The sequence below is a fragment of the Protopterus annectens genome, chromosome 13.part0 (genome assembly GCF_019279795.1).
Source record: "Protopterus annectens isolate FY-2018-M chromosome 13.part0, PAN1.0, whole genome shotgun sequence".
In the NCBI taxonomy this organism is placed as follows: Eukaryota; Metazoa; Chordata; order Ceratodontiformes; family Protopteridae; genus Protopterus; species Protopterus annectens.
Genome location: NC_056747.1, coordinates 715,750,747 through 715,774,145, shown reverse-complemented (window position 1 = coordinate 715,774,145; position 23,399 = coordinate 715,750,747). Strand labels below are relative to the sequence as shown.

The window sequence follows — 23,399 nt, the reverse complement described above, 5'->3', positions numbered from 1 at the left end:
CCTGTGAACCTGCAAGAGCAGGTGGGATTTCAGTAGCAGATTCAGCCATGCTGGATGAGGCCTCGGTAGGAGGCAAGCTTTCGGCCGAAGGAAGAACCGTGGACTCAGTTTCAGCCGAAACAGAGACACTCGCGGTTGACTTAACCACGGTTTCGGCCGAAACCGCGGACCGCGAGTGTCGGTCCTTTTCCTTGCGCGTTTTAGTTAATTGCGGTCGGAGTTTCCGGCGGCATATTGTAAGCAAAAGCGGAGTCGAAAAACTCCTCAGCAAATTCCGACCGACGTCTAAGCGTCCGTCGGTTGAAAGAAGCACAGGCTAGACAAGCTGCTACATCGTGGTCTGGGCCTAAACAAGGTAGGCAGTAAGAGTGGAAATCTTTATGAGGTATTTGTTTCCCACAAGTTAAACAGTTATTCACTTTTTCTGACATCGGCTGAGGCAAAAAAGAGTCCCCAACGGGGTACTTAGCTTTTTAGAAGTCTTCGGTAGTAGTAATCTCTGGTTCTGACCGACCGGCACTTGCGAACAGCTTCTGCTTCGGGCGCCACGCGGCAAGAAAGACTGAGGAAAATGGCGTCGGCTGATGCCTTTATACCCGCTGAACTGCAGCTATGACGTCGGGTGAAGTGCGACATCAGCCGAGGCCAGACCCAGGCTTTGGAATCCGGCCGACCGAAGGGCTGCCTGAGGCCAGGACAACCCATTTGTAAGGACTGCAGATGCATCCTTGAAGGACATCTAGATTCGCATAAGTGGGGGCACACGCTGCACCCATTGCTACACCCTGTATCTAGTGAAAAAATTCACCTTTAAAAACACACAAAATTGTATCTCTGGACCAGGTCCAAAAGATGCATAACAACCACTTTTTCATCCAGGGACAAGTAATTTTCTTCATAAATAATTTCTTCTAGTACATTCAAACCTTCCCTATGAGGTATCAAGGAAAACAAATCCACTATGTCAGGGGTAAGAAAAGTTAAGCCTTCATTATATTTCTCCTGACTCAAACACTTAAGTCCCAGGAGTCCAATACCAAAACAATACTAGTTATCCTAAACCAAAGTCTGGAGAGAGATTTTGGGAAAGGAACTATAATGGGGAGTGGAAAAGTAATAAGAATGAGGAACCAACAAGAGTTGGTGATTTAGTGTCAGAATTGGATGACATTTCTGAGTATCCCCCACTACATAGATCAGAGAGGATCAGAAATAGGAATGAATACCAGCAACAGCAGTTTTCGAATTTTCGTGGGGAAGCCAGAAGGTGGAGGGGGAGGTATTAAATAATATCGCCCACCCTGACTTAAAAGAGAGAGAGAAATCAATCAGGACATGGATAATTCTTTTCGATAACACATACGGCGATTTTAGTATTTATAATTTTAGCCCTGTAATCTTGACTAAGGACCATTTTAGACTTTTAACCAAGTTTATACCCCTAAGACAAGGTGACTTGGCCAAAATACTTACGGATATTAAGGTTTTCACAAGAAAAATTAATTTCCAAATATTGTTTGAGCAGGACTCCAAGGTAGAACGTGAAGGACTGGTAAGAAAAAGTACTTGTAACCTACCGTAACATCCACAAATTAAACATTTTGAAGGTATTGTGGAAAAAGAAATCAGAAAAAAGTATGACAAAGTGAGATATAGAAGCGACTTGGACCTAGATGAAACAAAAGTTTTATATGAACTAAGAAATGATAAAAATATAAGAGTTATGAAACCGGCCAAAGGTGGGGGGGATGGTCCTTATGGATGATTTCATATATGAAGATAAAATGAATGACATTCTAAGAGACCCCAATAAATATGTAACTGTATCCAGAAATTAGATAAATATTGCGTATCGTAGAATAGATATGATTTTGGAGGACATATTGGTGGAAGGCTCTATTGACCAAAGAACGTACCATTACCTTAAGGTAGAAAAACCTAGAATACCCACTATTTTTGGGATCCCCGAGACGCACAAAAATGGGAAGGACCCCCACTGAGGCCCATTGTCTCTGCGGATAGGTCCAAGACATTGCGTCTAGCCAAGTATGTGGATAGGAAGTTAAAGGGCTTATGGTTAGAAAAAAAAGAACATTCTAAAGGACTCCTGGGACTTAAGGTGTTCGAGTCAGGAGAAATATAATGAAGAGAAATAGTATATACAGAAGGAGTTTAATTCAAGCCTGCATCTGATGAAGTGTATGTCAAACGAAAACTTATTTTTGTGAGTGTTAATGGTGTCTATGTATTAAACTTTTGATCCAAGTTTGTCCTCTCAGAGCTTTATTGCTTCACCTTTTAGTTGGGCTGGATTTGGAAATCTTGGTGAACTTTTAGCCCACTTGGTAGTTATTTTGATTTACTGATATTCATCATTCACATAAAACTATCTGTCTAAAATGTCTAACAGCATATCCCTTATCTGCTGGACGTATAATATCATTAGAACTGAACGAATCAATTGCTCTACGTTCGGACTTCGATTAAAATTTTTTACATTTCTTACCTTTAGTGTCATATGTTTTGTGCAAATCTGTCTCACAGGTATTTACAAAAGCTTTTAATAATGGATTCAAGGTAGATACAAAAAGTACAGTTGTGTACACTTACCATAAATGTAGATGTTAGAGTGTATTCACTGTTGCAGTCATCACATTTGGGTTATCTGCCTGCAGGTAGTCGTAAGCCGGCCCGAATACCAAAGTCTTGGATTCCTGCATCGGATGCTGTCTCTTCTTCCATGACGTCAAGTCGTCAGGGGTATAAAACATGCAGCCGACGCCAATGCCCAGATGTCAGGTGCCACCACAACAAAAAGCAAATACACCAGAAAGCTAAAATACACCAAACAAGAAGGAAAGGTAAGGCCAAGAGAAGTCAGGGTGCTGGAGGGAGGGTAAACAGGACTGTAATAGTGAATACAGTCGAACATCTACATTTACGGTAAGTGTACACAAAGTACAGTTTTGTACCTACCATAAATGTAGATGTCCGATAGGTATGCATCTGCAGTCATCACATATGGGTTGTCCTGTCTCAGGCAGCCCTTCGGTCGGCCGGATTCCAAAGTCTGGGTCCGGCGTCGGCTGATGTCGCCCTTTCCCCGACGTCACAACGCCTGGGGTATAAGAACGTCAGCCGACGCCATCTTCCTCAGTTTTTCTTGCCTCAGATGCCAGGTGCCCTCTAGGAAGGCTAAATTTGGAAAAATGCAATAAAAAATCCAAACATTTGCAAAAAAAAAAAAAATATATATATATATATATATATATATATATATATATATATATATATATATATATATAAAAACAAATACACCATAATAGATCCCCCCAGCTAGCTAATAGAGAGGTAAGCACCCTAGGAATACCACAGAGGGGAAGGAGGGAGGGTAAACCTGACTCCAGATGCATACCTATCGGACATCTACATTTATGGTAGGTACAAAACTGTACTATGTCCTTCAAGGATGCATCTGCAGTCATCACATATGGGTAGAATACCATAGACAATCTGGGGGTGGAGGTACTAGGAAAAGGATGGTGTAGCTAAGATACCCTGCAGGACAGCCGTAGCAAAGCCTGCTCTGGATCTGGAATATAAAGGTAAATTGTAATGCTTGGCAAATGTATGCACGGAGCTCCATGTGGCAGCTTCTAAAATGTCTTTTGTAGCCACCCCTCTTAAGAAGGCTGTGGAGGTGGCTGTGGCTCTCGTAGAATGAGGTCTAATGTTAGCTGGTACCGCCTTTCCATGAAATGAGTAACAAAAGCGGATGCAATTTCCTATCCATTTAAAAATTGTCTGTTTGGAAATTGCTTTTCCTTGAGTACCAGCAGCATATGCTACTAGCAGCTGGTCAGTTTTCCTGAAACCTTTAGTTCTGTCCAAGTAGTAGTGCAACTGTCTGTGAATGTCCAGGGTGTGCAGCAGTTTCTCCCCTTTGTTTTGTGGATTTGGAAAGAAGGTAGGCAAGTGAATGGCTTGATTCAATGAAACCCTGGATACCACCTTTGGCATAAAAGTAGGATTAGTTCTTAATGAAACTCTGTCCTTGTAAAAAATAATAAATGGCTGAACTGCCATCAGGGCCTGCAATTCCGAAACCCTTCTTGCTGAGGTTATTGCTAGAAGGAAAGCAGTCTTCCATGAAAGGTACTGTAGATCTGCAGATGCTGCTGGTTCAAATGGCGGCAGTGTTAGTTTTTCCAACACGTAGTTAAGGTCCCATGCAGGTAGAGGTGGTTTCCTAGGAGGTTTGATGTTTTTAATTCCTCTTAGAAACTGTCTTAGGAGAGGATGAGAAAAGACAGGTGGATCAGTATTATACTCTGCTGAAATTGCTGAAGCATTAATCTTAATAGAAGAGTAAGACAGCCCATTGTGGAACATTTCTGCCAAATATTCCAGGATATGTGCCATGTTCATCATAGTCGCATCTAGGCCCTTTGTGGTGTTCCAGATGAGAAATCTTTTCCATTTTGCTGAATATGCCTTCCTTGTGGAAGGGCGGCGAGCTTCCATAATAATCTTCTTCACTCTCTGGAAGAGCTTATCCTGAGGAGGAGTCAAGGTATTCTCCACGCTGTTAGTTGCAATGTTTTCAGGTTGGAATGTAGAGTTTTGCATCTGTGCTGTGTCAGCAGAAGTGGCCATAGAGGTAGGGGCCATGGTTTCGTATGTGACATGCGTCTTAGCAGTGGGTACCAGTGCTGTCTTGGCCAGTCCGGAGCTATCAGAATCACTTTTGGCTGCTCTGCCCTGATCTTCAGTAACACCTTGGTCATTAATGGAATAGGAGGGAATGCATACACTGTCAGATTTCTCCAGCTGAAGGAGAGGGCGTCCACTTTCCACGCTTGTAGGTGGTATGTCCTTGAGCAGAATTTCTTCAGTTGATGATTGTGAGGGGATGCAAATAGATCTATGTCCGGGCTCCCCCAAGATTGTGTTATCAGTTGAAAAATGTCTGGGTGCAGCATCCATTCGTGTGCATCCATGATATTTCTGCTTAGGCTGTCCACCAGTGCATTGTCCTTTCCTGGCACAAACTGAGCTTGTAGCTGTATATTGAGTTTCAAGGAAAGATCCCATAGATTCATTGCCAGTCTACAAAGAGGGTAAGAATGGGTACCCCCCTGTTTATGTACCACATAACTGTGGTGTTGCCTGTCCTTATTAGTAGATGGCCTTGATGCAGGAATAATTTGAAGGCCTCAATTGCATGTATCACTGCTAGCATTTCTTTTTGATTTATGTGCATGCGTAGCTCCTTTCGTGACCACTGCCCTTGGATACCTCTGCCCTCCATGTGTGCTCCCCAACCTAGGTCCGAAGCGTCTGTTGTAATAGTTTGGGAGGTTTTTGGCTTTGTGAAGGACAACCCTCTGTTGGACTGGCTGGCCTGAGCCCACCACAGAAATTCCTTGTGAAGGCATGGAATGAATGGGATTAAAGTTTCCAAACTGTGACTGTGCTGAGTCCATAAACTCCTTAGGTACCACTGTAGCTTTCTCATATGTAGCCTTGCTTGTGGAATCAAAAGAATACAGGATGCCATGTAACCCAGGGCCTGCAGGATTTTCCTTGCAGTCAGTTGGGTTTGTCTTGTCAGATTCTTGAAGTAATCCAGTAGTTGACTTTGTTTTTCTTCTGTGAGATAAGCCATTTGGGTGGTTGTATCTAGATCCGCACCCAGAAAGGTTATTCTTTGGGATGGAACAAGTCTCGATTTGTGCATGTTGACTGTATATCCCAAGGCCTCCAGAAGATTGATGGCATAATTTAAGTCCTTCATCAAAGTTTGTTGGTTGTCCGCTTGTATAAGGCAGTCGTCCAGATATGGGTAGATTTGAATCCCCTGGAGTCTGCGGTGTGCTATTACTGATGCCAGGCATTTCGTGAATACTCTGGGTGCAGTAGATAAGCCAAATGGCAATGCTGAGAATTGATAATGCTCTGACCCTGCAAGAAATCTGAGGTATCTTCTGCAACTTTGTCTGATAGGGACATGCAGGTATGCCTCCTTGAGGTCTAGAGTAACCAGCCAAGACCCCTTGCCCAGCATGGGAAGGAGTTGCTGTAGAGTCAGCATTTTGAATTTTGGCACAATCAGATAAGTATTCAGTACGGACAAGTCGAGAATTGGTCTCCATTGATGCTCTTTTCTTGGAACAAGGAATAGCCTGGAGTAAAATCCTTGGCCTTGTTCTGAAATAGGAACTTTTTCTATGGCTTTCATTTGTAGTAAATTTGAGATTTGTTTCAAAGCCTCTGCCCTTTGATTTGGTGGCAGACCTGGCATGCCTTTTCTTTTTGGCAATGTGTGGAAATGGAACCTGTATCCGTTGTCTATTATTTGGAGTGTCCATTTGTCTTTTGTAATGTTGTGCCAATTTCTTGAGAATAAAGAAAGCTTTCTGCCCAAAGGTGCTTCTAATTGAGCCCTGGTTGGCGGAGTCCAAGCAAAGTCATTGAGTTTGTCCTTGTGCAACAGTTGCAGGTCCTGAACTGCCTGTCTGGATTGGAGGTTGCCATTGACGGCCTCTGTAGGAGCCCCTAGTTTGCCCTCTACCTCTGGCACGCCTGTTCCTGCCCCTATGAAATTTTTCTGGGTCCGGAAAGGACCAATTCTTGGAAGGCCAGTTTCTGCTGAATCTAGGCAGTTGTACTTGAAGGAAATCCTTAACTGTTTGTACAGATTTTGCCTTTTCCTCAAATTTCTTTAGGACGTCTTGAGCAGTGGAACCAAATAACTTTTGCTTTTCCAATGGAGCATCCAAAAGCTTAGCTTTAACATGTTCTGGCAGAGATTGTTCCTTCAGCCAAGCATGCCTGCTTATAACAACACCTGTCACTGCTTACCTACATGAAGCTTCCAATGCATCATAACCACACTGCAAGAAGTGGTTGCTAACCTGCTGGGAGTTATGTACCAGATCCTGAAGGGATTTACAGTCAAGGGGTTCAGAAGAAGACAATTTCTTATGCATTTCTTCTAACAAATACTCTTGATACTGTATCATGTGAAATTGACAATTTAATGCCCTCATTGCAAGAGTGGCAGAAGTATATACTTTTTTTACCCCATCTCTCTAATGCCCTGGACTCCTTTGCAGAGGGGAGTGGGTTTTTAGAAGTAACAGCTGCAACCCCTTTAGGGCCCTGTGAAATAGTTTCAGGGTCAGCAGAGTGGGCCTTATAAAGGAAATTATGTGTGTCCGGGACCCTGTAGTACCTATCGGGCTTAACAGGGGCCGGAGGCAGTGTGTCAGGAGTCATACTAGAGTCAGAAAATACATCATCAATCACATGTAAAACTGGAGGAATAGCCAAAGGTCTATGCTGAGGTAAATGAAGAAAAGTTCTTAGTCTTTTCCTGGAATCAGAATATTCCTGGCCCTGCCACTTAAAATGCTCTCTCAGTGTGAAGGGTCTCCCCAAAGGAAAGCTCTTCAGGAGGGGAGGCCGAGGGAATAGATTCCTCTGCATCCGAATCCTCGTAGGCCGAATAAGCCTCCTCCTGGTAGTCTGAGTGATCCGAGCCAACAGAGGCCTCCTCTGAGGAAAGGGGATCAGGAGGATCCATCCTGGACCTCTTGTCTAGAGGGGGTTGGGAGCCCCTGTCCAGGTGAGGCTGAGAGCCCCTAATTAAGGAGATAAGGTCCTCTGCTAAGGTTAAAATCCGTGAACTAGAAGAAGGACCCTGAGTAATAACTCTGGGAGGCATGGCTTTAGTGTGTCTTGTAGCTTTAGCCCTGGTGAAGGCCTTGATAGACATAGATGCAGGAGGCCTGGCTGCACCATGTGCTGGTGTAGCTTTGTCTAAAGGTATGGTGTCGGAGGATTCCTGTACACCAGTTTCAGAAGGCAATTCTGTAACCGACTCGGTAGAAGCCTCCGGGGCCGAGGCTGTCAATTGTATTAATTCAAGGTTCGGAAGTTCCAAGGACTCGGTATCAGCCGAGACAGAGACACTCGAGGTAGACCTAGCCGCAGTTTCAGCCGAAACAGTGGTCCTCATGTGTCGGTACTTGTCTTTCCGTTTTTTAATTAAATGAGATGTCGGGGTTTCCGACGGCATTTTGTAAGCAAAACTATCCCCAAAACACTCTTCTGCGAACTCCGACCGACGTCTAAGAGTGCGTCGGTTGAAGGAAGCGCAGGCTGAACAGGCAGAGACGTCGTGGTCTGGGCCTAAGCAGGGAAGACAATATGAGTGGAAATCCTTATGAGGTATTTGTTTCCCACAAGTTAAACAATTATTAACTTTTTCTGACATCGGCTGAGGCAAGAAAAGGTCCCCAACGGGGTACTTAGCTTTTGAAGTCTTCGGATAGCGAATTTACAGGAGCTGGCCGACCGGCACTTGCGAACTGCTTCTGCTTCGGGCACCATGCGGCAAGAAAGACTGGGGAAGATGGCGTCGGCTGACGTTCTTATACCCCAGGCGTTGTGACGTCGGGGAAAGGGCGACATCAGCCGATGCCGGACCCAGACTTTGGAATCCGGACGACCGAAGGGCTGCCTGAGGCAGGACAACCCATATGTGATGACTGCAGATGCATCCTTGAAGGACATCTGTACTATGTTCTTCGTGTTTCACTGTTGCAGTCATTACATTTGGGTAGATTCCCAAAACTAAGGAAGGGAGGAGGAATTTGGAGAGCATTAGGGCCAGCTATTAAGCCCTGCAAGACTGCAGTGGCAAAACCAGCTCTGGATTTGAAAAAAATAGGTGTGTGGTAATTCTTGGTGAAGGTATGTGCAGAGCTCCAAGAAGCGGCTTCTAGGATGTCCCCTGGTAGGGACACCTATGAGAAAGGCTGTAGAGGTAGACGCAGCCCTGGTGGAATGTTATCTTATCCCCTGTGGGTTAGGTTTTCCATGGTGCTTATAGCAGAAATGAATGCAATGGGTTATCCACTTAGAAATGGTTTGCTTTGAAATGGCCTTCACCTCTGCCCTTGCAGCAAAGCCAACTAGCAGCTGTTCAGATTTTCTGAGAGGCTTAGTCCTGTCCAAATAAAATCTAAATTGTCTGTGCACGTCCAGAGTGTGCAGTACTTGTTCTTTCTTTTGGGGATTCGGGAAAAAGGTAGGCAAATGAATGGACTAAGAGCCATACTAGACACCACCTCTTGGGCATAAAGGAAGGATTGGTCCTGAGGGAAACCCTGTCTGCATAGAAGATAATGAAGGGCTCCACTGCCATGAAGGCCTGTAATTCAGACACTCTTCTTGCTGAAGTCATGGCTAGAAGGAAGGCTGTTTTCCAAGAGAAGAATTTCAACTCTGCAGTAGCAGCTGGCTCAAAAGAAGGGACAGTGAGCTTTTACAATACAAAGTTAAGGTCCCAGGCTGGACTTTTTAGCCCTTCTGAGGAATTGCTTTAGCAGGAGGTGAGAAAAGAGGGGAGGTTCAGTATTATAATGTGCTGAAATGGCAGAAGCATGAATTTTAATAGACGAGAAGGAAAGGCCCTTGTGGAGCATTTCTGTTAAGTACTGAAGAATATGAGGTAAGCTGGGCACCGTTGTGCCCATCCCCGAGTCTGGCTCCAGGAACAGTATCTTTTCCACTTTTCAGCATAGGATTTTCTAGTACTAGGCCTCCTTGCCTCCAGAATGACATTGAGCACCTGCTTACTGAGGGAAGGTACTGGAGAGCTCAAGGAAGTAACCAGGCTGCAAGGTTCAGGGTTTGAAGCGGAGGGTGCAGAATCTGGTCCGCCTGCTGGGACAGCAGGGAAGGGGTCTGAGGCAGGTGTCATGGTTCCAGCAGTGTCATACTGCACAAGAGGGGGGTTTACCAGTGCTGGCGTGGCCAGTCTGGTGCAATCAGTACTGTCCTTGGTTTGTCCTGTTTGATCTTTAGCAAATTCTTCGAGAGGAGAGGCAGAGGGGAAAGGCATAAAGTGAGAGGCTTTCCCAGGTAAAGGACAGGGCATCCACTTTCCAAACTTGACTGTGGGAAGTCCTTGTACAGAATTTGTCGAATGCCAGAAGTTTTAATAGCAATTCCTGGCTTTCTGCCCGAATCAGACAATCGTCCAAGTACGGGTATATTTGAATATTTCTCTGCCTGCAAAATGCAATCACTAGAGCTAGACACTTTGTGAATACCCTGGGCGCAGTAGATAAGCCAAAGGGAAGTGCAGAGAACTGAAAGTGCATGGAGCCTGCCCTGAAGCGTAGGTATTTCCTGCAAGATTTCCTTATTGGAATGTGCAAGTAAGCTTCCTTCAAGTCTAATGTTGCCAACCAGGCATCTTTGCCTATCATAGGAAGCAGCTGTTGAAGTGTTAGCATCTTGAATTTTGGGATTACCAGACAAATGTTCAGAACAGAGAGGTCCAGGATAGGACGCCAGGAGCTGTCTTTTCTAGGAACCAGGAAAAATCTTCAATAAAAACCTTGTCCCCTTTCTTCTGCTGGGACAGGTTGAATAGCCCTGATACTTAGAAGAGAGAGAACCTGCTGTTGAGCCTCTGCCCAATGATTTGGGGGTAGGTCTGGTCAACCATTTGGGGTTGATAGGTTGTGGAAGTGGAATCTGTATCCTTGGGAAACTATATTCAAAACCCATTTGTCCTGGGTAATGAGTTCCCAGTTTTTTGCATACAGGGCGAGCTTTCCTCCTAAGGGAGCAGGTAGTTGAGCAGGGCTTGGAAGGTTTAAGGTTAAGTCATTGTGCCGTTTTTCCATGGGGGGTGTCTTATTACTCCCTGCTTTGGAAGTGGGAGCCCCCCACTGCTTAGGCTTGTGCGCAGCCTGAGACTGTAACCTAGGTGGTCTGCTGTTCCTAGGTTTGGACTGAGAAGGGCTGGAAAGGACCAATTTTTGAAGGCCAATGCCTACTAAATCTGGGAGGCTGTACTTGCAGGAAATCTTTAACAGTTTGCAAAGATTTAACTTTTTCCTCCATCTTTTTGAGGACTTCTTCAGCTTTGCTGCCAAACAGGTGGTCTTGGTTTAAGGGAGCATCCAATAATTTAGCTTTAACATGATCTGGCAAGTTTTGCTCCTTAAGCCAAGCATGTCTTCTAAGTACAGACCCAGTGACAGCAGCCCTGCAAGATGCTTCTAGAGAGTCAAAACCACATTGCAAAGTATGTTTACCAACTTGTTCCGCAGAATGCATTAAATCCTGTAATTCTGTGTTCAGCACAGTCAGGAATCAACATCATTTTCTGTTTAAGCAGTCCCATAATATGCTGCTGGTACTTTACATACGAAACCGATGAAACTGGCAATTTAAAGCACTAACAGCCAAAGTAGCAGAAGTATATACCTTCTTAGCCCATCTGTCCAAGGCTCTAGAATCTCTATCAGAGGGGGTAGGGTTTTGGCAGCAGTAGCCTTAATACCCTTTGGTCCTTGGGAAATGGTCTCTGGATCCGCAGTAGGATTCTTGGAGAAACTTGTGAGAGTCAGGTACTCTAATAACTGTCAGGTTTTCTAAGAGCTGGAGGTAAAGTGTCTGAGGAAATGCTAGATTACAAGAAGGCATCATCTACAATGTCCAGAAAGTACAGTTTTGTACCTACCATAAATGTAGATGTCCGAGAGGTATGCATCTGCAGTCCTAACAAATGGGTTGTCCTGCCTCAGGCAGCCCTTCGGTCAGCCGGATTCCAAAGTCTGGGTCTGGCCTCGACTGATGTCGCACTTCACCCGACGTCATAGCTGCTGTCAATTGGGTATAAAGGTATCAGCCGACGCCATTTTCCTCAATGTTTCTTGCCCCAGATGCCAGGTGCCCTCTAGGAAGGCTAAATTTGGAGAAATGCAAATGATTCCAAACAGTAGAGAGCAAACAAAAATAAACATTATGTACATATATACAAACAAATACACCATAATAGATTCCCCCAGCTAGCTACAAGATGGGCAAATACCCTAGGAGTACCACAGAGGGGAAGGAGGGTGGGTAATCCTGACTGCAGATGCATACCTCTCGGACATCTACATTTATGGTAGGTACAAAACTGTACTATGTCCTTCAAGGATGCATCTGCAGTCCTAACAAATGGGTAGAATACCATAGCCAAACTGGGGGAGGAGGCACTAAGAAGATTATGGTGTAGTTAAGATCCCTTGCAAAACAGCAGTGGCAAAACCTGCTCGGGATCTGGAGTATAAAGGCAGATTATAATGCTTGGCAAATGTATGCACGGAGCTCCAAGTAGCAACCTCTAAAATGTCTTTGGTAGCCACTCCTCGTAAGAAAGCTGTAGTAGTGGCTGTAGCCCTTGTGGAGTGAGGTCTGATGTTTTCTGGAGTTGTCTTTCCATGAAAGGAATAACAAAATCTAATGCAATTTCCTATCCATTTTGAGATTGTCTGTTTTGAAATTGCTTTTCCTTCCATTCCTGCTGCATATGCTACCAGAATCTGGTCAGTTTTTCTATTGTTCTTGGTTCTGTCCAGGTAGTAGCGCAATTGCCTGTGTACATCCAAGGTATGCAGTAGTCTTTCCCCCCTGTTCTGTGGGTTGGGGAAGAATGTTGGTAGGTGGATTGCTTGGTTCAATGATACCCTGGAGACCACCTTTGGCATAAAAGTAGGGTTAGTTCTCAAGGACACTCTATCCTGATGGAAGATAAGGAAGGGTTGTACTGCCATTAATGCCTGTAATTCAGAAACCCTTCTTGCTGAAGTGATTGCAAGCAGGAAAGCAGTTTTCCAAGATAAGAACTGTAATTCTGCTGTTGCTGCTGGTTCAAAAGGGGGAAGTGTTAACTTTTCTAGCACAAAGTTCAGGTCCCATGTAGGCAAAGGTGGCTTCCTTGGAGGCTTTACATTTTTAATTCCTCTCAGAAACTGCCTGAGTAGAGGATGAGAGAAGACTGGAGGATCCATGTTATATTCTGCTGAAATTGCTGATGCATGAATCTTGATGGAGGAGTAAGACAGGCCATTGTGGAAAAGCTCTGCTAAATATTCCAGGATGTTAGCTATGTTTGCCACTGATAGATTTTCTCCTTTTGCTGCACTCCAAATGAGGTATCTTTTCCATTTTGCTGAATAAGTCTTCCTTGTGGAGGGTCTGCGAGCCTCCAGAATAATGTCTTTAACCCTCTGAGATAAATCTGGGTTATTTTGTTTTATGTAAGATTCCAAGCAGCTGTCTGCAGTGTTTTCAAGTTTGGATGCAGGATCTTGAAGTTGTTCTGTGTTAGCAGCAAAGGAACTAGAGGTAGAGGCCATGCGTGTGCCCGAGACATACTCCTCAGAAGCGGGTACCAATGCTGCCTCGGCCAGTCTGGAGCTATCAGTATGATCCTTGGGTGATCTTCTTTGATCTTCAGTAGCACTTGGTGCATCAAAGGAAGAGGTGGGAATGCATATGCTGTTAGGTTTTCCCAACTGAAGGATAGGGAGTCCACCTTCCAAGCAAGTGGGTGGTATGTCCTTGTGCAGAATTTTCTCAATTGGTGGTTGTGTGGGGATGCGAACAGGTCTATTTCTGGTAGCCCCCATTTCTTTGTAATGGATTTGAAGATGTCCGGATGCAGCATCCATTCATGGGCATCCGTGGTAGTTCTGCTTAAGGTGTCTGCTAGTATATTTTCTTTTCCTGGCACAAATATGGCCTGGAGCTGAATGTTGAGGTTCAGGGCCACATTCCACAGGTCCATTGCCATCCGGCATAGAGGATATGAATGTGTGCCTCCCTGCTTGTTGATATGCCACATAACTGTGGTGTTGTCCGTCCTCATCAGCAAATGACCTTGTTGAAGAAACGGTCTGAATGTCTGAATTGCCTGTTTCACTGCCAGCATCTCTTTTTGATTTATGTGTAGGTTCAGCTGGTCCTGTGTCCATAGGCCTTGTATACACTTGTCTGCCATGTGTGCCCCCCAACCGAGGTCTGAGGCGTCCGTGGTGATAGTCTGGCTTGGGTGAGGGCTGTGGAAAGGCAGTCCTTTGTTCAACTGACAGGCCTGAGCCCACCACAGGAATTCTTGCTTCAGGCATGGAATTATTGGAATTTGGGTTTCTAGGCTGTGCTTGTGCTGAGACCATAAATTCCTTAGGTACCATTGCAACTTCCTCATATGTAGTCTGGCATGTGGGATCAATATTATGCAGGATGCCATGTAACCCAGGGCTTGCAGGACTTTCCTTGCTGTAAGCTGGTTCTGCGTTGTTAATGCCATGAAATAGAGTGGTAGCTGTTTTTGCTTTTCTGCTGTGAGAAATGCCATTTGATTTGATGTGTCCAGTTCTGCACCCAAGAATGTAATCCTTTGGGATGGTACCAGCCTTGACTTTTTTATGTTGACTGTGTATCCCAAGGCCTGCAATACCACCTGCAATAGGTGAATAACCTTTTCCAAATCTTTTGTTAATTTGATCTTGTTGTCCGCTTGTATCAGGCAGTCGTCCAGGTATGGATAAATTTGAATTCCCTGAAGCCTGCAATGAGCAATTACTGATGCCAGGCATTTCGTGAATACTCTGGGCGCAGTAGATAAGCCAAAGGGCAATGCTGAGAATTGATAATGCTCTGATCCTGCAAGAAATCTGAGGTCTCTTCTGCAATCTGGTCGAATGGGGACGTGCAGGTATGCCTCCTTGAGATCTAGAGTCACCAGCCAAGACTCCTTGCCCAGCATGGGAAGAAGTTGCTGTAGGGTCAGCATTTTGAATTTTGGAACAATGAGATATGTGTTCAAAGCGGACAGGTCGAGAATAGGTCTCCATTGGTTTTCTTTTCTTGGCACCAGGAAAAGTCTGGAATAAAATCCTTGTCCTTGTTCCATAGCCGGTACCTTTTCTATAGCTCTCATCCTTAGTAAGTGGTTGATTTGTCTTAGAGCGTTTGTTTTTTTTGATTTGGTGGTAGGTTTGGCATTCCTCTCTTCCTTGGTAGAGTATGGAAGTGAAACCTGTAGCCTTTGTTCTATTGTCTGTAAAATCCATTTGTCTCCTGTAATGTAATGCCAGTTTACTGAAAAAAGGCTAGCTTTCCGCCTAAGGGTGCTTCCAGTTGTTCCCTGGTAGGCGGTATCAGAGCCAAGTCACTGTGACTGTCCTGTGGAAGTGGTAGTAGCTGGATCTGTAGCAGTACTTCTCTGGTTGTTAGGCTGCCACTGACGTCCCCTGTAGGCACCTCTGGATTGACCTCTGCCTCTTGAGCGCCTATTTCTGCCTCTCTGTGCTCTGGTGGTGTCTGGAAAGGACCAATTTTTCGAAGGCCAATTTCTACTAAACCTAGGAGGCTGGACCTGTAAGAAATCCTTGACTGTTTGGACAGATTTTGCTTTTTCTTCCACCTTCTTTAACACTTGCTGTGCAGGGGAGCTAAACAAACTGAGTTTCTCCATGGGAGCATCTAGGAGCTTTGACTTTACATGGTCTGGTAAGGATTGCTCTTTTAACCATGCATGCCTTCTGATCACTGTACCAGTCATAGCTGATCTAAAGGAAGCCTCCAGTGCATCATAGCCGCATTTTAAGGAGTGATTACTGACCTGCTGAGTATTATGTACCAAATCCTGAAGGGACTTACCGTCTATAGGTTCAGGAGAGGATAGTTTTTTATTTATATGATCTAACAGAAATTCCTGATACTGAATCATGTGGAATTGACAGTTTAAGGCCCTAGCCGAAAGAGTAGCAGAAGTATAAACTTTTTTACCCCATCTCTCTAATGCTCTAGATTCTCTTTCAGAGGGAGGGTTTTTGGCAGTTGCTACAGCTTTGGGGCCCTGAGAAATAGTTTCAGGATCTGCAATAGGAGCCTTATACAAGTGATAATGTGTGTCCGGGACCCTGTAGTATCTGTCGGGCTTAGCAGGGGCCGGGGGAAGAGAGTCAGGGGCAGTACAAGCATCATTGAATGCATCATCCACAACTGTTAGTACTGGAGGAATGGCTAAAGGCCTATGCTGTGGCAAATGTAAAAAGGTCCTTAGCCATTTCCTAGAATCTGAAAAATCCTGGCCCTGCCATTGAAATTGCTCCCTCATAGCATGCAAGGTTTCCCCAAAAGAAAATTCCTCAGGAGGAGAGGCAGAAGGAATGGAGTCTTCTGCATCAGAATCCTCATATGGAGAATAAGGGCCTTCTGAAGGATTTGAGTTTTCTGAATCATCAGAGGAATAATCCGTAGAAACTGGTTCAGGGGGCTCTGCTCTAGGCCTCTTCTCTGGAGGGGGTTGAGAGGCCCTGTCAGGGTGAGGTTGGGATCCCCTGATCAAAGAAATGAGATCCTCTGCCAGGCTGAGCATTTGGGAACTAGAGCTAGGCCTGTGTGAGGGGGTTTTAGCAGGCAAGGCCTTAGAAGATTTAGCTGCTTTAGCCCTAGAGAAAGCCTTGATAGACATGGATGCAGGGGGCCTAGCAGCTGCACGTGCCAGAGTAGATATGTCTAAAGGAATAGTGTCTGATAAATCCTGGGTGCCTGCTACAGCAGGAGAAATTTCAGTGGCAGATTCAGCCATGCTGTGTGAGGCCTCGGCTGTAGGAGGAATGCTTTCGGCCGAAGGAAGAACCGAGGGCTCGGTTTCAGCCGAAACCGAGAAACTCGCGGTTGGCTTAACCGTGGTTTCGGCCGAAACCACGGACCGCGAGTGTCGGTCCTTTTCCTTACGCTTTTTAGCTAATTGTGAAGTCGGAGTCTCCGACGGCATTTTGTAAGCAAAAGCGGGACCAAAAAACTCCTCCGCAAACTCCGACCGACGTCTAAGTGTCCGTCGGTTGAAGAAAGCACAGGCTAGACAAGCTGCTACGTCGTGGTCTGGGCCTAAGCAAGGAAGGCAGTAAGAGTGGAAATCCTTATGAGGTATTTGTTTCCCACAAGTTAAACAATTATTTACTTTTTCTGACATCGGCTGAGGCAAGAAAGAGTCCCCAACGGGTACTTAGCTTTTAGAAGTCTTCAGTAGTAGAAATCTCTGGATCTGACCGACCGGCACTTGCGAACAGCTTCTGCTTGGGCACCGCGGCAAGAAAGACTGAGGAAAATGGCGTCGGCTGATGCCTTTATACCCAATTGACAGCAGCTATGACGTCGGGTGAAGTGCGACATCAGCCGAGGCCAGACCCAGACTTTGGAATCCGGACGACCGAAGGGCTGCCTGAGGCAGGACAACCCATTTGTTAGGACTGCAGATGCATCCTTGAAAGACATCAGGAGGGATAGCTAAAGGACTATGTAGAGGGAAGAGTAAGAATTCCCTAAGCCTCTTTTTGGAGCCAGAGTAATCCTGTCTTTCCCAGCAGAAATGCTCCCTAAGTGTGTGCAAGGTTTCACCAAAAGAGAAATCTTCTGGAGGGGAAGCAGAGGGAATGGAATCATCTGCATCAGAATCCTCATAGGTAGACAGGGGCAAATCCTGGTAATCAGAAGAAACAGAAATATAAGATTCCTGATCAGAAGAATCAGAAAGAAAATCAGTTCTACGTCTCTTAGAGGGGAAGGCTGGCTTCCCCCAATTAAGGTAATAAGGTCTTCAGCCATTCTAAGCATTTGTTTTTTAGGCATATGGGCCTGAGCATGCAGTTTGGACATCGGTTTTCTAAACGTGGGTCAAGTTTTAGGCCAGGATGAAGAAGATGGCATTGGTTTAAAGTCTGTATGCCTGAATACACTCTCAGAAGCTGGTGCCTGCACAGTGGCTCTGGACCCATCCAAGGTAGAGACATCCGCAGATTCCATAGTGAAGAAGCATCTCGCAGCATACCAGACTCCAAATGGGTCTCAGTAGAGGCCTGTGAATCTGAAGTAGCAGGTATCAGGGGCTGCGAATACGTCTCACTGAGTACTTGCAGACTGTCGCCTAGCTTAATGGAAGCAGTTTTGGAACTATGCGGTCTGTCTCTGTCTTTATCCTTATGTTTTTTCGGAATATCGGTAGTCAGATGGCTTACTGAAGCCACTTCTGGATAGTTTAACAGAGTACGAAAATAATTTGCTGCAAATATATACTGACGACAAATAGTTCGAAGGTTGAACAAGGCACAAAACCAACAACGAGGGACGTCGTAGTCTGGGACCTAAGCAAGGAATGCAGTACGAGTGAAAATCTTTATGAGGTATTTGCTTCCCACAAGTAATACAACTGTTAACTTTTACTGACATCGGTTAAGAGCAAGAAAAAGGACCCCCAACGGGGTACTTAGATTTTTTTGAAGACTTCGGGTCTGAAACTCTAAAACAAAAATTTCAGGAGTCGGCCGACCGGCAATTGTGAACTGCTTCTGCTTCGGGCACAGCGGGGCAAGAAAGACTGATGTAATAGCGTCGGCTGCATGTTTTATACCCCTGACAACCTGACTTCATGGAATAAGAGACCGCATCCGACGCAGGAATCCAAGACTCTTGTATTCAGGCTGGCTGAGGGCTACCTGCAGGCAGATAACCCAAATGTGATGACTGCAACAGTGAAAAACAAAGAACATCTGCTAGTTTTCTTAACAGTAGCTGCATTCACAATGTTGTTAAGATACATCAACTTCAACATTATGTTCCTACAAAATAATTTCACTTCTAAAATGGTGTCACCAATATTGCTAGACGTGACCGGAACAAATGTAAGTCCTTTTTGTAAAACTCTCAGTTGTTCATCTCTTAACATAGGTCCAGATAAATTATATACTAATTTGTGATGTTCTGTGTCCAGAACTTCTTGATTGAGGGTGTGCCCATCGAATCCCTCAATGAGTTTCTCCTCTTCCTGGTTGTAGTCCTGGACCTGTCCAGTTTCATGGAGTTTTTTATGGGCAAAGGTGGATGAGAAAAAACCTGATGGTCTAGTTGTACGTGCACAGATCCTGCCTTTGGTCTTGCATCTTCTTTACGATGGACTATAGCAATGACATCACTGCTATTTGTAGAGGAAGTTTCATTAGTACGACTAACAGTCTATGTCCCACTATTTTTTATATAGTTGTTTGCAGTAATCATGTTCTTAAATCACAGGATTGCATCTATGTAATGTGAATGTTTATCATTTATTGGAGTACAATAAGACTAGGCATTTATATATGTTATTTGTAGTAAACCCGTCTTTACACAGGAAGTATTTATGAAATATACAAATTATTTTTTTATTAAGGTTTTGTATAGACAAGTGATATACATTTCTCATATGTCTTTTATATGTTAAAAATAATTCCGCAAGTTTTTATAAGGTGAACATTTCTGACAGTTTTGAAACTTAACTGGATGAATAACGTTGTGTTATACAAACAGGTGATCTTTGACATATTCTGAGCTATTTGGATACCAGAATAGTTTTATATGACTGCAGTAATTTTAAATATGTTTTGTATTTGAAGAAGCACTGTGGATACAACGTGCTTATACGCATTTAATTATTCTGTATCTTGCCGTGTACACTGTCTCCCGGTCTTGTCTATAATACTATTTCTGGAATCAAGTTCAGCCTCTTAAAAAAAAAAAAAAAAAAAAACAGATATTGGGGGTGCAGATCTTTATAAGGGCTCTGGCCTACAGCAGTCATTTCCCTCCCTTAGCTAACATCATTTCATATAAAAGACAAGAACACTCTCCAGTGGGGCACTTATCTGGATATGTATATGCAATGGTAGCAGTGACAACAATGTGGTAAACAGACCGACAAGACTGAAGAACTAGCATTCAGACTGGCAGCAAGACTGTCAGTATTTTCTTAGACTTGTATGTCTGCTTAAGTACTCCTATGCCTGTGGGCTGTGGTCATACAGTGGATGTACAGAGCGCCAAGAAGGTTTTAGCTTTGGTACGCCAGCTGGAAGTCAGGTTACCACAGCCAGGATAAGCCATAAGTATTAGAACACTGTAGCAGTGATTCAAAGGAGATCATCATCATGGATCTTGAAAAAAAAAAACAATCCAATAATGCAGAGTTAAAAAAAATTACTATTACTATGCACAATCTAATTTCAGCAATTAAAGGCAAAGGATAAAAGTTGTATCCAAACTGAATACTTATTCCCAGGAAGTCCTCGAGAAGGGACCAACAAACGGAAAGAATGAATTCTTGTGACAAAAGTTGAATACTGTAGGCTTCTCTCCCTTTTAGTCGCCATTTTGTCAAACAATATCCTTGGCTATAGTAGGAGTTCAGCTCTGGTCTGACAGCATCTATAAACTGTAGCAGCAATCCTAAATGCTGAACACCTGCATTAACTTAGAAATGCAAGTCTAAAGTTGGCTTCTTAGATAAGGTTATCTAAAATTTGTTAACTACAAAGTGAACTAATAGCACACAACGTCCAGATACCACTAGCACCTGTTTAAGAAAATAACTAAATTCTTGTCAAATTTCATAGTGTAAACAAAGACTTTAAACAAGAACACTGAAAATAGAACCTAACCTTCATCATCTTCACCCTCTTCCCCAATCTTCTTCTGTTTCTTCTTGCTGCTCCGGGAAGCATTCTGCATCTTAGGAATGTCTCGACCATAGTATAACAGGAAATGGTTGTAAACGTCTTTTAGTTCGTCCATGGACTGTACCTCTTTTAACCTAGGAGACATCAATGAATTAACTTCAGAAAATTAAAATGTGCTACAGTTTACTTCACTGCCTTTGCAGGAAGGTAAATTAAACCACTGGGACCCATTTTCATTAACAACCATGTTACACATGCAGTACAACAACAAAAAAGACAGCAGTAAAACACCTGTATATTACATTCATATACTATTTACAAAAAGCAGTAGGATTCAAAGTAACCTATTTTATAAAAATGACCTATTAAACATTCCAATGCACCCCTCCATTCTTCCCCACTGACATTATATCCAATATCCACCTACTTTTAAAAGTCCACCCTAGCAATCTTAGCCATTTACACCAAACTGCCTTTTCAATTTCTATACTATCCTATTCCACGGTACCTAATCCCCACTACCTTATCCTTCACATCCAGTCTTGACTGTCTACTCTAAACTTTACCACTAATTTCTTTAAAACTCTGAACTCCTCTACTTTACTTAACTTTATACCTCAGTTCCACTGTAAGGATTACACCACACCACACTCTGTTACACTCACCTATATTCCACCTGCTCGATACATATCCACTTAACATTTACACTCAGCCAACCTCCCAACAATGACAGTCTGACTTTTCATCAGAACAATGTCTTCACAACGCATCATACCACATTACTTTTCTTCCGCTACTCTTATACTTCACCTTTCTCCAACATTTCCATCCACTTACCCCCTTTTACTGTAACTTTCCACTATTCTCCCATACTTCTCTCCAGCTGTCACTTTCAGCCACTCACCTCTTACACCGTTTCCTGCTACTAAACTTCCATACAAGGGCTGACATCCCTTAAGCACTATTCTATTTTCTACCAATTTTATGTTGATTCTATATGCCCTACATAGTTTATCATACTGATGTCACTTTTTGACAGTCTTACCACTGGCTATATCTCACAAATATCAATGACAATACACTCATTCGCTACATTGACTTAACAATAATAAATAAATGCACATATTCTCTCTATGAATGTCAATTAACTTTCACTAATAATTCTTACTTGCATGATAATGCACTTAACACCACTCCTTGCCGATTACCATTGTACTTAATTGCTACTTTTTGTAACCGACTGTCAGTAACCATTTCCTGCTGCAACATAATTTATTCATTATGGTTTCTCAGAACTTCAAAGTGTATTATAATTGTTTTTTATTGTACATTTGTTTACTGCATTTTTTATTAATGCTTGTGTAATGTATATGGATAGTTCCTCCCTGGGCTTAAAAGGGGCTATCTACATCCCAGTCAGACCTTAAAAAACAAAAGCCGGGTACAGAAAATTAAGTTAGGGAATAAAACAGGAGCTGTTGGATAACAAATCCAAAGCATTTACAGTCACAATGCTGTTGCTGCAGCAGTTAGATGACAAATCCAAAGCATTTACATTGACACTGCTGTTGCTGCAGCAGGTATAACTGGAGAAAGATATTCTTGCAAGGCACTGCAATGGTCCGTGTGAATAACTTGAGATAGTAATCTGCTCTATTTCAGAGCAAGTCTTTGAGAAATAATTAGCTAGTCTACCTGATTAACAGCATGAAAGAAGCAGAGCTTCCTATCAACACCAGTTGTGAATTATTAGATTCAGTTCTGCATTATTAAGATTTCTGCAAGCTTCTGGATAAAGTTGATCAAATAACACCAAGCAAGAATTAGTGGGTAGGCTAAAGTACTTTTTTCAGGACTACAAGGCAACATTAAATGGTCAGCAGATTATAGACAAACATATGCATTTCTACAGTCCGGTGATGTAAATGGAAAAACTAATAGGTACAGATTAGACCAAAGGTGGTGAAGAGACTGGAGACAGAGATCAGTGCTTTAATTTCTTTTATAGAAACAATACCAAAAATACTGCAAAGGTGAGGCTCCCGGTTCCAAAAATAAGTGAAAAATCCACTGAATACAAATATCTTGAGCAGCCTAACTTTAATGAATACGCAAGCACTTTCGCATATAGCTCCATCAGGTGTATGCATATGCTAAAAAGACCACACCTTATATACTTAGCAGCACTGTCACATGACATCAATTAAGTTTTAAAAGCATCTAAATTTAAAAATATATACATGTAAAAATCAACCTAAACATATTTCCTAATGAAAATATCAAAAATAAAAATAAAAAAGAAGAACAATATTATATACGGACATTCATCTACGTAAATTCCTTTTACACAAAATGGTTTAATAGGGACACAGTCATTAAGGCCATGTCCAAAGTTGGCTCTAAGTCTCACTATCCACCGTGCTTCTAGTTCTCATTTTAGATCTAACGTTCCCACCTCTAATATTTAAAAAAGTCCTACCTATTACTACAAATTTAAAAGTGTGCTGTTCATTAGTACTTGTAACATGTATCGCAAGAGCATTAATATTGCCTCCTTTCTTTATATGACATAAATGCTCCTTTATTCTTTCCCTCAAAGTGCGGTCAGTTTTGCCAATATAGAATTTATTGCAGATAGTGCAGTTAGCAAGATAAACCACACGTGAAGTTTCACATGTGGCTTCTACCCTAATATCTAATATTTCATTAGTATCAGGATGCTTAAAAAAATTTTCTCTGGATATGTAATCACAGTATTTACATTTACCACAAGGTTTGGTCCCTAACATATCTGACGTGGTGGTAAGTTCCTTATTAGTGCACAATCTTCTTCTCAGGGACTTTTTATTCCTAAAGCAAAATTGCGGTCTCAAACCCACTATTTCTTTAATCTGATCATCTGTCATTAAAATATCCCAGTGTTCATTAATTACTTGGGTATATATATTTACATCTCTAGTATAACTGAAGGACATTCTTAATTTATTATTTGATTTATATTTAGTTTTGGGTAATTTCTCTGAAAAATAAGGCTTAGCTGATGTATCT

The 23,399-nt window shown here is 43.1% G+C and overlaps 1 protein-coding gene across 1 annotated transcript in view; it reads right to left on the bottom strand.

The window, feature by feature from the left end:
* SUPT6H (SPT6 homolog, histone chaperone and transcription elongation factor) overlaps nucleotides 1-23,399 on the bottom strand; it is a 2,620,423-nt gene that overhangs the window by 1,908,829 nt on the left and 688,195 nt on the right. Inside the window, exon 11 of the mRNA XM_044054882.1 lies at nucleotides 20,334-20,485. Coding sequence (XP_043910817.1) covers nucleotides 20,334-20,485 — 152 coding nt within the window. The remainder of the gene's footprint in view (nucleotides 1-20,333; nucleotides 20,486-23,399) is intronic.